This window comes from Sinocyclocheilus rhinocerous, unplaced genomic scaffold (genome assembly GCF_001515625.1).
Source record: "Sinocyclocheilus rhinocerous isolate Xijiao unplaced genomic scaffold, SAMN03320098_v1.1 scaffold1000, whole genome shotgun sequence".
Taxonomy (NCBI): Eukaryota; Metazoa; Chordata; class Actinopteri; order Cypriniformes; family Cyprinidae; genus Sinocyclocheilus; species Sinocyclocheilus rhinocerous.
In genome coordinates this window covers 225,264-237,372 of record NW_015666181.1, presented here as the reverse complement: position 1 = coordinate 237,372, position 12,109 = coordinate 225,264, and the positions used below count along the sequence as shown (strand labels likewise).

At 39.9% G+C, this 12,109-nt stretch overlaps 1 protein-coding gene across 1 annotated transcript in view; it reads left to right on the top strand.

Moving 5' to 3' along the window:
- Positions 1 to 10,398, top strand: part of LOC107732041 (E3 ubiquitin-protein ligase PDZRN3-like) — a 115,544-nt gene extending 105,146 nt beyond the window's left edge. The window contains exons 6-12 of the mRNA XM_016543277.1: positions 3,657 to 3,910; positions 5,163 to 5,250; positions 7,072 to 7,170; positions 7,324 to 7,386; positions 7,473 to 7,574; positions 7,670 to 7,786; positions 8,402 to 10,398. Of these exons, the coding sequence (XP_016398763.1) occupies positions 3,657 to 3,910; positions 5,163 to 5,250; positions 7,072 to 7,170; positions 7,324 to 7,386; positions 7,473 to 7,574; positions 7,670 to 7,786; positions 8,402 to 9,934 (2,256 nt within the window). The 3' untranslated portion in view covers positions 9,935 to 10,398. The remainder of the gene's footprint in view (positions 1 to 3,656; positions 3,911 to 5,162; positions 5,251 to 7,071; positions 7,171 to 7,323; positions 7,387 to 7,472; positions 7,575 to 7,669; positions 7,787 to 8,401) is intronic.
- The last annotated feature ends 1,711 nt before the right edge of the window (positions 10,399 to 12,109 follow it).

Sequence of the window (12,109 nt, the reverse complement as noted above, 5' to 3'; positions counted from 1 at the left end):
TTAAAGGGATAGTTCACCCAAAAATGAATAAAATTCTGTCATTAATTACTCACCCTCATGTCGTTCTAAACCCATAAGACCTCTGTTCATCTTCGGAACACATATTAAGATATTTTTTATGAATTCTGAGAGCTCTCTGACCCTCCCATAGACAGCAATGTAATTACCATGATCAAGGTCCAGAAACGTAACAAGGAGAACGGTATAATAATCCATGTGGCATCAGGGGTTCAACCATAATTTTACGAAGTTACGAGAATACTTTTTGTATGCAAAGAAAACAAAAATAACGTTTTTTTCAGCATACATACGCTGTTTGCGTTCAGTGGATACTCTCCAAAATGGCACCACGGTGACGCGGAGGAGACGAATTGTTGAATAAAGTCGTTATTTTTGTTTTCTTTGCGTAGTATTCTCGTAGCTAAGTAATTAATGACAGACTTTTCATTTTTGGGTGAACTAACCCTTTAAAACAATTATTACTCTATATCATTGAAATAATTATTGCTGATAATTCTCGCATGGAGTGGATTCCTATTGAAGTGACTGGATTTTGATATTTCATATTGTGTGTTTATCAATATTTTTTCCGTCAATAGATGTCTAATGGAAGAACTTGTCAGCTGTGAATGGCCATTCCTGTGGCTCTGTGTTAAACATAGGGTGAAGAGGCTCAGTTTGCACCGTTCTGCTGTGTGTACTCCTCAGTGAGATGTGTCAGAGGTGAGCTGTGTGAATGGGAGGCAGTTGCTTGAGAGGCAGTGAGGCAGAACGTTTCCTGGGTTGAGGCTTTGTCTCGGGGTCATGGGCTACGAGGAGGAGAGGGATTCCTATGCACTTAAGTCCTGCTGAGAACCAGACAGACACACAGAAAGGGATGATTGTGTTATTGATCTAGCTGACAGAAAGAGAGAGGAAATTAAAATCTTTGCAGAATTGAATACAAGGAGTTAGATAGAGAGAGTTGAAAGAGAAAAATAGAGAAAATAAAAGAAAAACTGTCATGTTAAGTGATGTCAGTTTTAGAAAACGTACAAAATAGTACCTTGGTATTTCATGGTCTTTGGATAAATATTATATTGGACTTCTGTGATTTTATAAGCAGTACCTTCAGAGTACCATGGTAATACCATGGTTTTGGACACTTTCCATGGTAATGCAGTGATTGTCTGAAAGACATTTGAGTACCATACCAATTTTTGTTCAGTTATATATTAAATACAGATTTATTTATTTAATAGATGTAAATATGTTAATACCATGTCACTGTCACATTATGGTTTTGTAAGTGTGTGTTTTTGTACATGAAGATGGAAGCACCGTATATTATTCAAGTACCATGCTAATACCATGTTTTAGGACATGTTCTATGATAGTTTCATGGTATTCCCTTATTCCCCATTTACTTTACCCTTTAATTTACAAAAATACTACTATGCCAGGTACTAGCTTATTGTTTTTGACATGTGCAATGATATCCGATGTATACTGTGGTACTTTGAAATATACCGCGGTACTAATATTAATTCACCATGGTAGTTAATTTTGAATACCGATTTGGCAAACTCTCTAAAAGGCTTCCTCAGTGTTCATTTATTAAAGATGGTGAATCTTTGTTTCGGTTTGAAAGTTGCAGAATTTGGATTCATATCGGATGTTCCAGTTATCCCTCAGGCTGGGATTAGTTTTAATCCTCTTGGTTATTAGTAAACATATTCTCTCTCACAGCTGAAGTGCTCCGATCCTGCCTGTTTGGAAATCCGAGAATGGGATCCAGCAGCTTGTGAATTAGACTCTGTAGATATTTCTCACAAGTGATTTATTTTTTTTATGAAGAAAATATAGAATTATATAGGATTTCAGTGGATACATTTCTAAAAGCTGTGTGAGAGGTTTGATTCTGTGATAAAGGTGTGGAAATGTTTGATAAAAATATGGCATACAACTCGAGAAAACCATCAGTGCTGCTCAGAAAATGAATCGCTAAACTATTATTTTCGGTATTTGTACGTAAATATACAGTATGTGTACACGCATTTGGATATTTGTGTGCACTAATAAGGTGTTTGTGTATTCTCAAGTGCTGCATCACCCAGTTTCTTGTGTTTTTTCCATGAATTTCATCATACCCTTACTACTGTAAGCCTGTGTGTGTGTGTGTGTGTGTGTGTGCGCGCACATGTGTGTGTGTGTGTGTGTGTATGGTTTGCATAAGTCGATGTGAATGCCTCAAGCATGGATCCTATCAAAGCTGTCTTTCGTCTAGAAATCAAAAATTAACAAATGGGGAATGCTGTGTTTGTTGAGATGAGCACATGGGGAAAAACTCTACAAGCTCTAAGAAAACAGAGACGGTTCACCCAAGGTCAAACACCCTGTTAGCAGACACGCTAACAGAAACTGTCATGCTTTTGCATCCTAATGAAAGTGTGTTAGCTCAGCTGTTCGGTTTAGCTTGACATCAGCCTAACCAGAACCTTTGTATTGAATATTTTTTTAAACAAATAATTTATGCAATATACCAACAATAAAAATTATTTGGACATCGTTTGGCAATGATTGTGCTTTTGGGACATGCGTTCGTTTCATTTAAGCAAATGATTTGTTTTCATTTATATGTTATATACAGTGCATTTATTTATTTATTATTGTATCACCGTGTTCTCTATAGATCTGCATCAGCGATGATTAAAAATATGGTAATGGTGTATATCAAAGCATCACTGTGTTACCTCCATATTACTTTTTTGTAAGAGTTTTAGCTTGACATCAGCCTAACCAGAACCTTTGTATTGAATATTTTTTTAAACAAATAATTTATGCAATATACCAACAATAAAAATTATTTGGACATCGTTTGGCAATGATTGTGCTTTTGGGACATATGTTCGTTTAATTTAAGCAAATGATTTGTTTTCATTTATATGTTATATACAGTGCATTTATTTATTTATTATTGTATCACCCTGTTCTCTATAGATCTGCATCAGCGATGATAAAAAATATGGTAATGGTGTATATCAAAGCATCACTGTGTTACCTCCATATTACTTTTTTGTAAGAGCAGCAACAATTGCAGTTTTAAGTGCTGTACGAATCCGTCTTAAAATGTTCCTTTATGCGTTCAGCTCGGACCCCATCTGGCCTTGGTTCTCTGCACTAAAAGATTGCTTTGAACCTCTTCTTCCTCATTTCTTTTAGCCCTCATCAGCAGAGTGCTGCTCTTGAGTGGTGTGTCATGCTTCGGCCCTGAAGCTCTCATTCATTTCCTCATATACAGTGCCCACATCATCTTCCAGGGAGGCCCTCGTCTTCAAATTACTTAGCTAGATACATTTCCCCCGGTTCGGCTTGTTTAATGACCCTGATTAATTAGCAAGAGAGCGCTTTCTAATTTATGTTGTTGTTTTGCTGAGTCTAGCTTTGACCCCCAAAAGCAGCGAGAGGCACTACAGATGCTTTGTTCTGTTGTAATGGTTGTTTTGTAATGTTTTGCTCCCTTGGTTTTCAATTTCAATGGATTTGTTATCTCGGTACAGCTTTACTGTTTACAGTGGAGTAGTTTTTGTCTGCTCAGTTATATGCACAATTCCACACACAATAATTGCTAATACCATTTTTAATGTTAATGTTGTTATTTTTGTCTGTTTCAACAGGTCAATGGAAAGGACTTGTCAAAGGCGACGCATGACCAGGCAGTGGAGGCCTTCCGTATGGCTAACGAGCCCATTATGGTCCAGGTGCTACGCAGGGCTCCCAGGCCCAAACCTACAGGCCCAAGTGGGGAAGCGCAGGTAGTGGACATCAGCACCCAGACGGAAATCACCTTCCAGCATATCATGGCCCTCAGCAAGCTGCCTACGTCCTCCCCACCTGTGAATGTGCTTGAGCAGTACCTGCTGCCAGAGGGGTGAGTGATGGCTCCCTGGACCAATCACAATGCATATCACAGATTTCAGTTATGATTGACACATAACTAGTGAAGATGGTGCTGGCAGAGAGCGTGTTAAATACATATTGAAGATCTAGCAATTACATGCCATTGCACATAATTCAAAAGCTTCTCTACCAGCCCAACAAAACATTAATATACTTGTCAGACTAACAAAGTTTTGGCCCAGGGCTCAAGATGAAATTAAGTTGCTTTCATTTATTTGGATTTACATTTTCCCCTCACACAATATCATATCTCACTGCATGTGTCCTCGGGGGTTTGTCTCTCACACATTACTGACAGGAACTTTGTAACCAAGAGAGAAGAATTTAATTTATTTCCCAACACACTAAAATTAAATATCTAATTTCTGCAGATGCTTGTTTATACCTTAAAGGCACAATATGTAAGAGATAAAACAGCGCTGCTTTTTTTCCCCCACATACTCACGACCGGAAAAGTGGAAGCGGTCGACTGTGGAATAATAAAAGCAAGTGTGTCACACTTGTTCAGCGGCCTCGTTTCGCTTCGACGGCTTTCAGCCTCACCCTGCTTCATTCTACTACGTTAATAAATCATTAGCTCATCCATGAACATGATTTCTGCCTGAGTCCCGTCGGATTGCATCGGCTGTGGGGATGAAGACGACAACTCCCATGATTCCACACTCAGTCACGGCGTCATCAAACTACGCCTTTGTCTATTTGTTTATTTTGAATACGCGCCCTCTAGCGGCGAAAATTACATATTGTGCCTTTAAGTCGTATACTTGCTAAAAGAGTTGTTAAATAGATTATGACTGCTGTCTAAGAAAACAAATGGTCATACATATTTATGAAAATGAGTCGTGTAAATTTTAAAAAATTGAGTTGCAACTCTGAAATTGCTATTTTATTAATATTTATTATATTTAATTTAATTTTTATTTTTATCTGCAGATTTTCAATTTGATTAATAATATTATTTATTGAATATTGCTGTCATTTATCATATAGTTATTCTGTCATAAACAAGAAAAGCACATATTCCAGCAATTATAAGAGTAAAATCCCTCATAAAGCATGTAAGATGTGATGAAATGGGCAGTTCAGCCAAACTGGTAACATTCATAGAACATATTTATTAATCAGACCTCTGAAGCTTGAATACAGTGTTCATTTGTTAAGCATAGTCCCTCTTTAATATTGTTCTTTATGGTAAGATATGGTTTTGTTTTTATGTTTTCTAGACACTCTCCTGCTCATGAATACTTCGACCCCAGTGATTTCCTGGAGGGCATGCAGCATGAGATAGAAAGAGAAGAGCTGGAATATGAGGTAATGCCACACAGAATCTCTCTTTATTCTATCTTCTGTCATCCCTGAAACGTGAATTAAGACATGCTGACGCCAGGCCTGATGCAAGCGGTCTCCACTGATGTATCGGTGAATTGACCAACCACACCATCCATAACCTCACACAGGCACTAAAGTGGTCAGCTGTACTGACATCAAGTAGCCTTTTTAGCCCTGGTCCCTTGAACAGATGCTATACGGGGATATCATTATTTACTTTTGTCATTGACTTATAAATCAGTGAAAAGAGATAATCGTATAGGTTGGAATTAGACTAACAACTGGCATGATGGATCTGAGTGTACAATAAGCGTAGACAGATTGCGCTGTAATGATAGTGGTGGGCAGTGAGTCATGAGGGGTCATGAACGAGTCCATAAAGAGATGAAGTTCAGAGACTTATAGCGGCAGATGCTCTGCACGCAGCACTCTTGACGACCTCTCATTGGCCCCCCGAGGGAGGGAGTGAGGGCCCTGCAGACAGAGATCAATGACCAGGATGGGGTCCACCACCCTCCTGCCTTGTTTACCTTGATTAATACTCTCTTTTGCACTTCAAGGACAAAGGAAAGGGAGTTTTAGATGCTGTGAGGTGGAAATGCACTTAATATGCACTGTTTTCTTACCGTAGCGCAACGTTGGCAGGCATTTTGCAATTATATTATGTAATGAACTAACCAGCTTATCAAATACTTCCTCAATATGGTCATGAGCAAATCCATGCTCAAAGAAAGGATCAAGGTCTGAGACATTTATTATGGACAATTACTGCTTAGGTCAATCTCATGAAAACTATCAAGCATGTTATATTTTGCCCCAAAATCTAAGGAAATTATAAGCAATTATATTTTTTAATTATATTTAAAAAGAGTTGAGATTTATGTTTAGGGCCATTAAGTTGTTTTACATTGGGACATTTTTTTTTCCAACAAATTAAGCACATTTCCATCACCAATTCTCATTACCACAATACAAAACAAATCTTCTCAATTCTCAAATGACAATAATATATTATTTAATCATGTAGTAATTGTTGTACTGCCTTGAATGTATGCTTATTTAAATAAAAAAATGTATCACAAAAATATTATCCAGCACAACTGTCTTCAACTATAACAATAATAAGACATGTTACTTGAGCACCAAATCAGCATAAAATAATGATTTCTGAAGTGTAACTGTAGACTGAAGGCTGCTGAAAATTCAAATTTGCCATCACAGGAATAAATTATATTTTAAAACTGTTAACATAGATTAAAATAGAAAAATGTTGTTTTAAATTATTACACAATATTATTATTATTATTATTCACATTATTACTTTTTAAACAGACACTAATATTTTGAACGGTATGTAATATTTGTATGTAATATTTCCTTACCTGAACATGTATTCATGAGGTTCGCCTATTTACATAGACTAAGATTGATGGCAGAGCATTTGTTGGTTGGTTTAGATTACAGTGGGTTTTTGCAGTGAGCTGTTTGATTGCTCAATAATAGCTTCGTTCATGGTCTGCTGTGATACCAGCCCCGTGAGAGCTGTGATCTCCATATGTATCTTGTAGATTACAGGTGTTGACACAAGACGGAAGGAGACTCGGCTCATGTACATGTTTATGGCAGCATGTAGCTCTGTCACAGCACACTTTAAACTGGGCAAATTATTCAAACATGTAGATCAAGGCAACAGATTGTCTACATTGTTATGATTAAGCTGCTGTGTTTACACAGTTTGGCAAGTCGAACTACAAATGACTTATAGTCAGTGCTGTGCATTAAAATATCACACTCTTCTTTCAGGAAGTGGATTTATACAGAACTAATATCCAGGATAAACTGGGGTTAACTGTGTGCTACAGGACCGATGATGAAGATGAGACTGGGATCTATGTCAGTGAGGTGAGTTGTATCACAAAAATAGCCATTTTTGTGCATGATAATGTCCTTTGTACGCTCTATAAAACATTTGTGGTTTCAATTATAAATTACAATTTAGATTAATTTTATTTATTGGGCTTGTATTGTTGGTCAACAATTTTCCTCATTGTACAGATTGATCCGAACAGTATTGCTGCAAAAGATGGACGAATTCGAGAGGGAGATCGAATCATCCAGGTTTGCTGCATGTCATTGATGCCATTTGTCTTATTCCATCACATTTAGGCATTTTTTTCTAAACAAATCTCTGTTCCACAATTCAGATCAATGGCTTTGAGATCCAGAACCGTGAGGAAGCAGTGGCTCTTTTAACCAGTGAAGAACACCCAAATGTATGCCTGCTATTGGCTCGACCAGAGATACAAGTGAGAGACCCAAGCCACAAACACACCATTCATGCTGTTCACCAACTTTGAAGGATAGCTGATAGCTTTTCTCCTTTTCTCTCTGGTTATTTTAGCTGGATGAGGGCTGGATGGATGATGACAGAAACGACTACCTGGATGACCTCCACATGGATATGTTAGAGCAACAACACCATCAGGCCATGCAGTTCACAGCAAGCATGCTCCAGCAGGTACAGCAAATCCATCAGAAAGTCACTCGTGGAGTCGTCAGGAGGCATATCAGTCAATCATAGCTCAGCCTGTCATGGCTTGACATCCTACACATCAATCATAATTTCCGAATCCGTCACTGAGCAGGAGGTAAAGCAGTCAAGCCAGGACTTTAGTTTAAAAGAAAGCATGGCTAGTTTAGGTCCCATTTGCACCTGGTATTAACATCTGTTTCATGTGATCCGATCTGAAGTGGACTGCGCAATGTACGCATGTTAACAGGGTCCAATGCTTCTTGACATCTGATTGAACCAATTTGGAGGTGGTCAGATCTCAAATGGCTGCTCTGAAATTGTATTGAATAATTGCTTGCTTTTATAAGAAGTATTCATTATGCCAAATCTAGAAACTTTTAATCTAGTATTAGGCTTTCAAAAACATCCTCCAATAAACTTTGGAAAAGCCTGTTCATATATCCGACCCCACACCCTTAAACCAATACACCTATACACATGTGAAATTGTGAGCTTGTGAGTGGCTTACCTCTTAATCTAGTTGTCATATAAACCTGGCATTGTATATTAAGAAGATTGTTGACTCCTTTTTGTGATGTTCCCTGACTTGTTTTGTTCTAGAAGAAGCTTGAGGAGGATGGAGGTACAACAGACACTGCCACGCTGCTCTCCCACCATCATGAGAAGGACAGTGGAGTGGGGCGCACAGACGACAGCACTCGTAACGATGAGAGTTCTGAGCAGGAGAATCTTGCAGACGACCAGACCAGTGCCTCCACAACGCTAGGCAGCCGCAGGCTCACCTACAGTCAGGACACCCTAGGCAGTGGCGACCTCCCCTTCAGCAGCGAGTCCTTCATTTCTGCAGACTATGCGGACGCGGACTTCTTGGGCGACTTTCCTGCTGACGAATGCGAGCGGTTTCGTGAGCTTTTGGAGCTCAAGTGCCAGATACGGAGCATGGGCAGCAGCGGTACCCCAGAGCAGAGCTTGTTCTGGCCCAGTGGTGGCGTAGGTGGTGGACAGGGCAGCGTTGGCGAGGAAGGTGTCGACAAAGAGCTGGAGCTTCTGAATGAGGAGCTCCGCAGCATTGAGCTTGAGTGCCTGAGCATAGTCCGAGCGCATCGCATGCAGCAGTTGCGTGAGCAGTGCCGTGAACAGTCCTGGATGCTCCACAACAGCGGCTTCCGCAACTACAACACAAGTGTGGATGCAAGACGCCATGAGCTAGCGGACATCAGCGAACTCCCAGAGAAGTCCGACAAGGACAGCTCCAGCGCATACAACACGGGTGAGAGTTGCCGTAGCACGCCGCTCACGCTAGAGCTCTCCCCAGACAACTCCTTGCGGCGTGGAAATGAAAATCAAGCGGAGGCGGGGAAGTGTAGTGGCACCTCAGGTGCCAGCAGAATTCTCAAACCTCTGCTGTCTCCCGTCCAAGAGGCTTGCAGCCCTAACAGAGGTCATCCGACCTTGTCAAACGAGTCCGAGGCTGGAACCCAGCCTGAAATCCGAGAACGCAAAGCTGGTCGCCATGCCCAGCCGCAGTCACCCTATAAACACGCCCACATCCCCGCCCACGCCCAGCACTACCAGAGCTACATGCAACTGATCCAGCAAAAGTCAGTGGAGTACGCCCAAAGCCAAATGAGCCTAGTCAGCATGTGCCGGGACCCAGTTGCTTCTGCTGACTTGGGACCCAAGATGGAATGGAAAGTGAAGATCCGCAGTGACGGTACGCGTTACATTACCAAGCGGCCTGTCCGGGACAAGCTCCTGAAAGAGCGAGCCCTACGGATCCGAGAGGAGCGCAGCGGGATGACTACAGACGATGATGCCATCAGCGAGATGAAGATGGGACGCTACTGGAGCAAAGAGGAGCGCAAGCAACACGCCGTCCGTGCCAAAGAGCAGCGTCAGCGCAGGGAATTTATGAAGCAGAGCCGTATGGACTGTCTAAAGGAGCAAGTGGGCAGCATTGAAGACAAGAAGGAGCTCAATATTATTGAACTGAGTCACAAAAAGATGATGAAGAAGCGGAACAAGAAAATCTTTGACAATTGGATGACTATCCAGGAACTGTTGACCCATGGTACAAAGTCCCCCGATGGGACACGAGTGTACAACTCCCTACTGTCAGTGACCACGGTGTAGGCTCTGTAATGTTCTGTATATAGGACACTACCGATTGGGGTAGACAATCCTGCCTCGTTCAATGCGGCAACATTTGTAAATAAGAAATATGAATGCCTTGTCTGAAGGAACTTTGCCATTTGCCAAGAGAAGCTACAATGAGAGTCTCAAAGATTGAATAGAATGGATTTATACAAGTGATGAGAACATGTTTTCTTATTTGCTCTGTTCATTTCTATATTGCGCTTGTGGTTTTGAATATTCTATTAAGTAACTGATTCATGACCATTCGGCCTCTTTAAAAGGTTTTGGAAAACAATACAAAGACCATCAAGCATCACAACCATCAGCATTTTTATTTAATTTCAAGTAACTAACAGTCAGCAGTATTGTACTTTTTATGCATACATATTGCTTATTAAAGTAACAGATATTTAGCTTAATGGTCATCACACAGATGCTGTTATATACTTTTCAGACAGGGTTTTACAACAAAAATAACTTTGCTTTACAAATTTTAAAGAAAAGGTGCTGTTTTTCCTAAAGTTCATGTTTCACACTGCTACTGTTACATTAGACATGCATCAAAGCGCAGCCATTTATTGAAATCTAAATCTGTTTGTATTATTGTTGATATTAATGTCTGTTTTAGACAAATGCCTTTTGTATAGGTCTCCATTGTATTACTGCAAGATAATACAGTTTAACAAATCATTAGTTAGAAATGCAATTTGATGTCTTGTAAAATGAGAGAAATAATAAATTATTGTTTTATATTTGATGAGCTTTCAAAATATTTTGGTGAGCTTTTTATGTTCAGTATATTTTTACTAAAAAGAAGTTTCAGTTTGCAACCGCAGTAGGTTGGGAATTTCTTCAAACCAATTTAAAAGCATAAAGGGTTCTGCAGATATGTGTTTATGTATCTGTTCGTGTCTAAGTCTGTTAGTGTGTTGTGTGTGGACAGTGTCCACACTTCAGTGACCACTCGACCTCAGGGCCACTGACCCAGCCAGGCACGTTTCTCCTTATCTGTCCCCAGCTGTGTGTAGCTCTGAAACATAGAGCTCAGGTCAGTGAACAGACCTCTATCTCATTACAATCACACTGAAAGGTCTGCAATGCCACAGCTGCAATGAGACCGCAGCCAGCTGCATGCAGAAAATACTTCTGTTCCCAGCACAGTATTATTCTGGCAAACTGAAAATGTTTGCATTTAATAACCAAATATCAAATCAAGTGCAAACAAATGATGCTAGAACTTTTCTCAAATTTTTGCAGTTTGTTTTAACCAACTGGTGTTTTTTAGTGGATGAATGACAGGTTTCTTAGCAGAGTAACAGTTGCAGTTCATTATATGAACAAGGTTTTGATACAACCAGAAAGTGTCCAAATAGTCTTTTATTTACCTCTCCATTTATGTAGCAAATCTATTTCTGTGAAATATTTAACTTGAAGGTTGTGCCATCTTTCTTTACTATCTAAAAACTTTGTCAGTACGAATGCAATCATTTCACGAAGACCTATTTCACACCTTGTTGACACCTCAAAAAAGAAACATCCACAGTTAGGGGGTATAAAGTACCAAAGCCACTTATATGACTCTTTCTATATAAAACTTTTGGTTTAAAAAAAAAAGCAATACCATTGTGTAGCATTGTGCAAACGTTAAGGGGATAATTATGTTAATAAGGGAGGAGAGGGAACATGCTGTCACCCTCCTCTTCTCTGTCTGCTTTTATGTAATTGATTGCTTTTCTGCTTGCCTGAAGGAGGACTGCTTGTGTGATTTATGTCCACAGAGATCTCTTCACACACACTCTTTTAATAGGAGATAACAGAGTTCCATGCAAAGGCAAACAAAAAGAAGCAACAGCAATCAATTCTGAGTTGTTCTCTTTCTGGGCCAGGAAGAGAGGAGAAGTGGAGATTGCTTTGATCACACTCTCTGGTTTATTTTTATATTGGTAATGAATGAAGGTGGGCAGCGTGTGATACGGCCGGCCGTCCTCCGGTGTTAGTTTTGGAGCTCCCCTCATTTGTCTAAATGCCAAAGAGGCAGAAGAAAAGGAGAAGCTCTGGAGTAAATCGGCTGTTGACCGATAAGACCACTGTTTGCGTCCTTGGCTCTTGTTCAGCTTTGTTAGAGAAAATGGGCTGACAGGGTATGGTTTTATTGTTAAGAATGAGAATGAA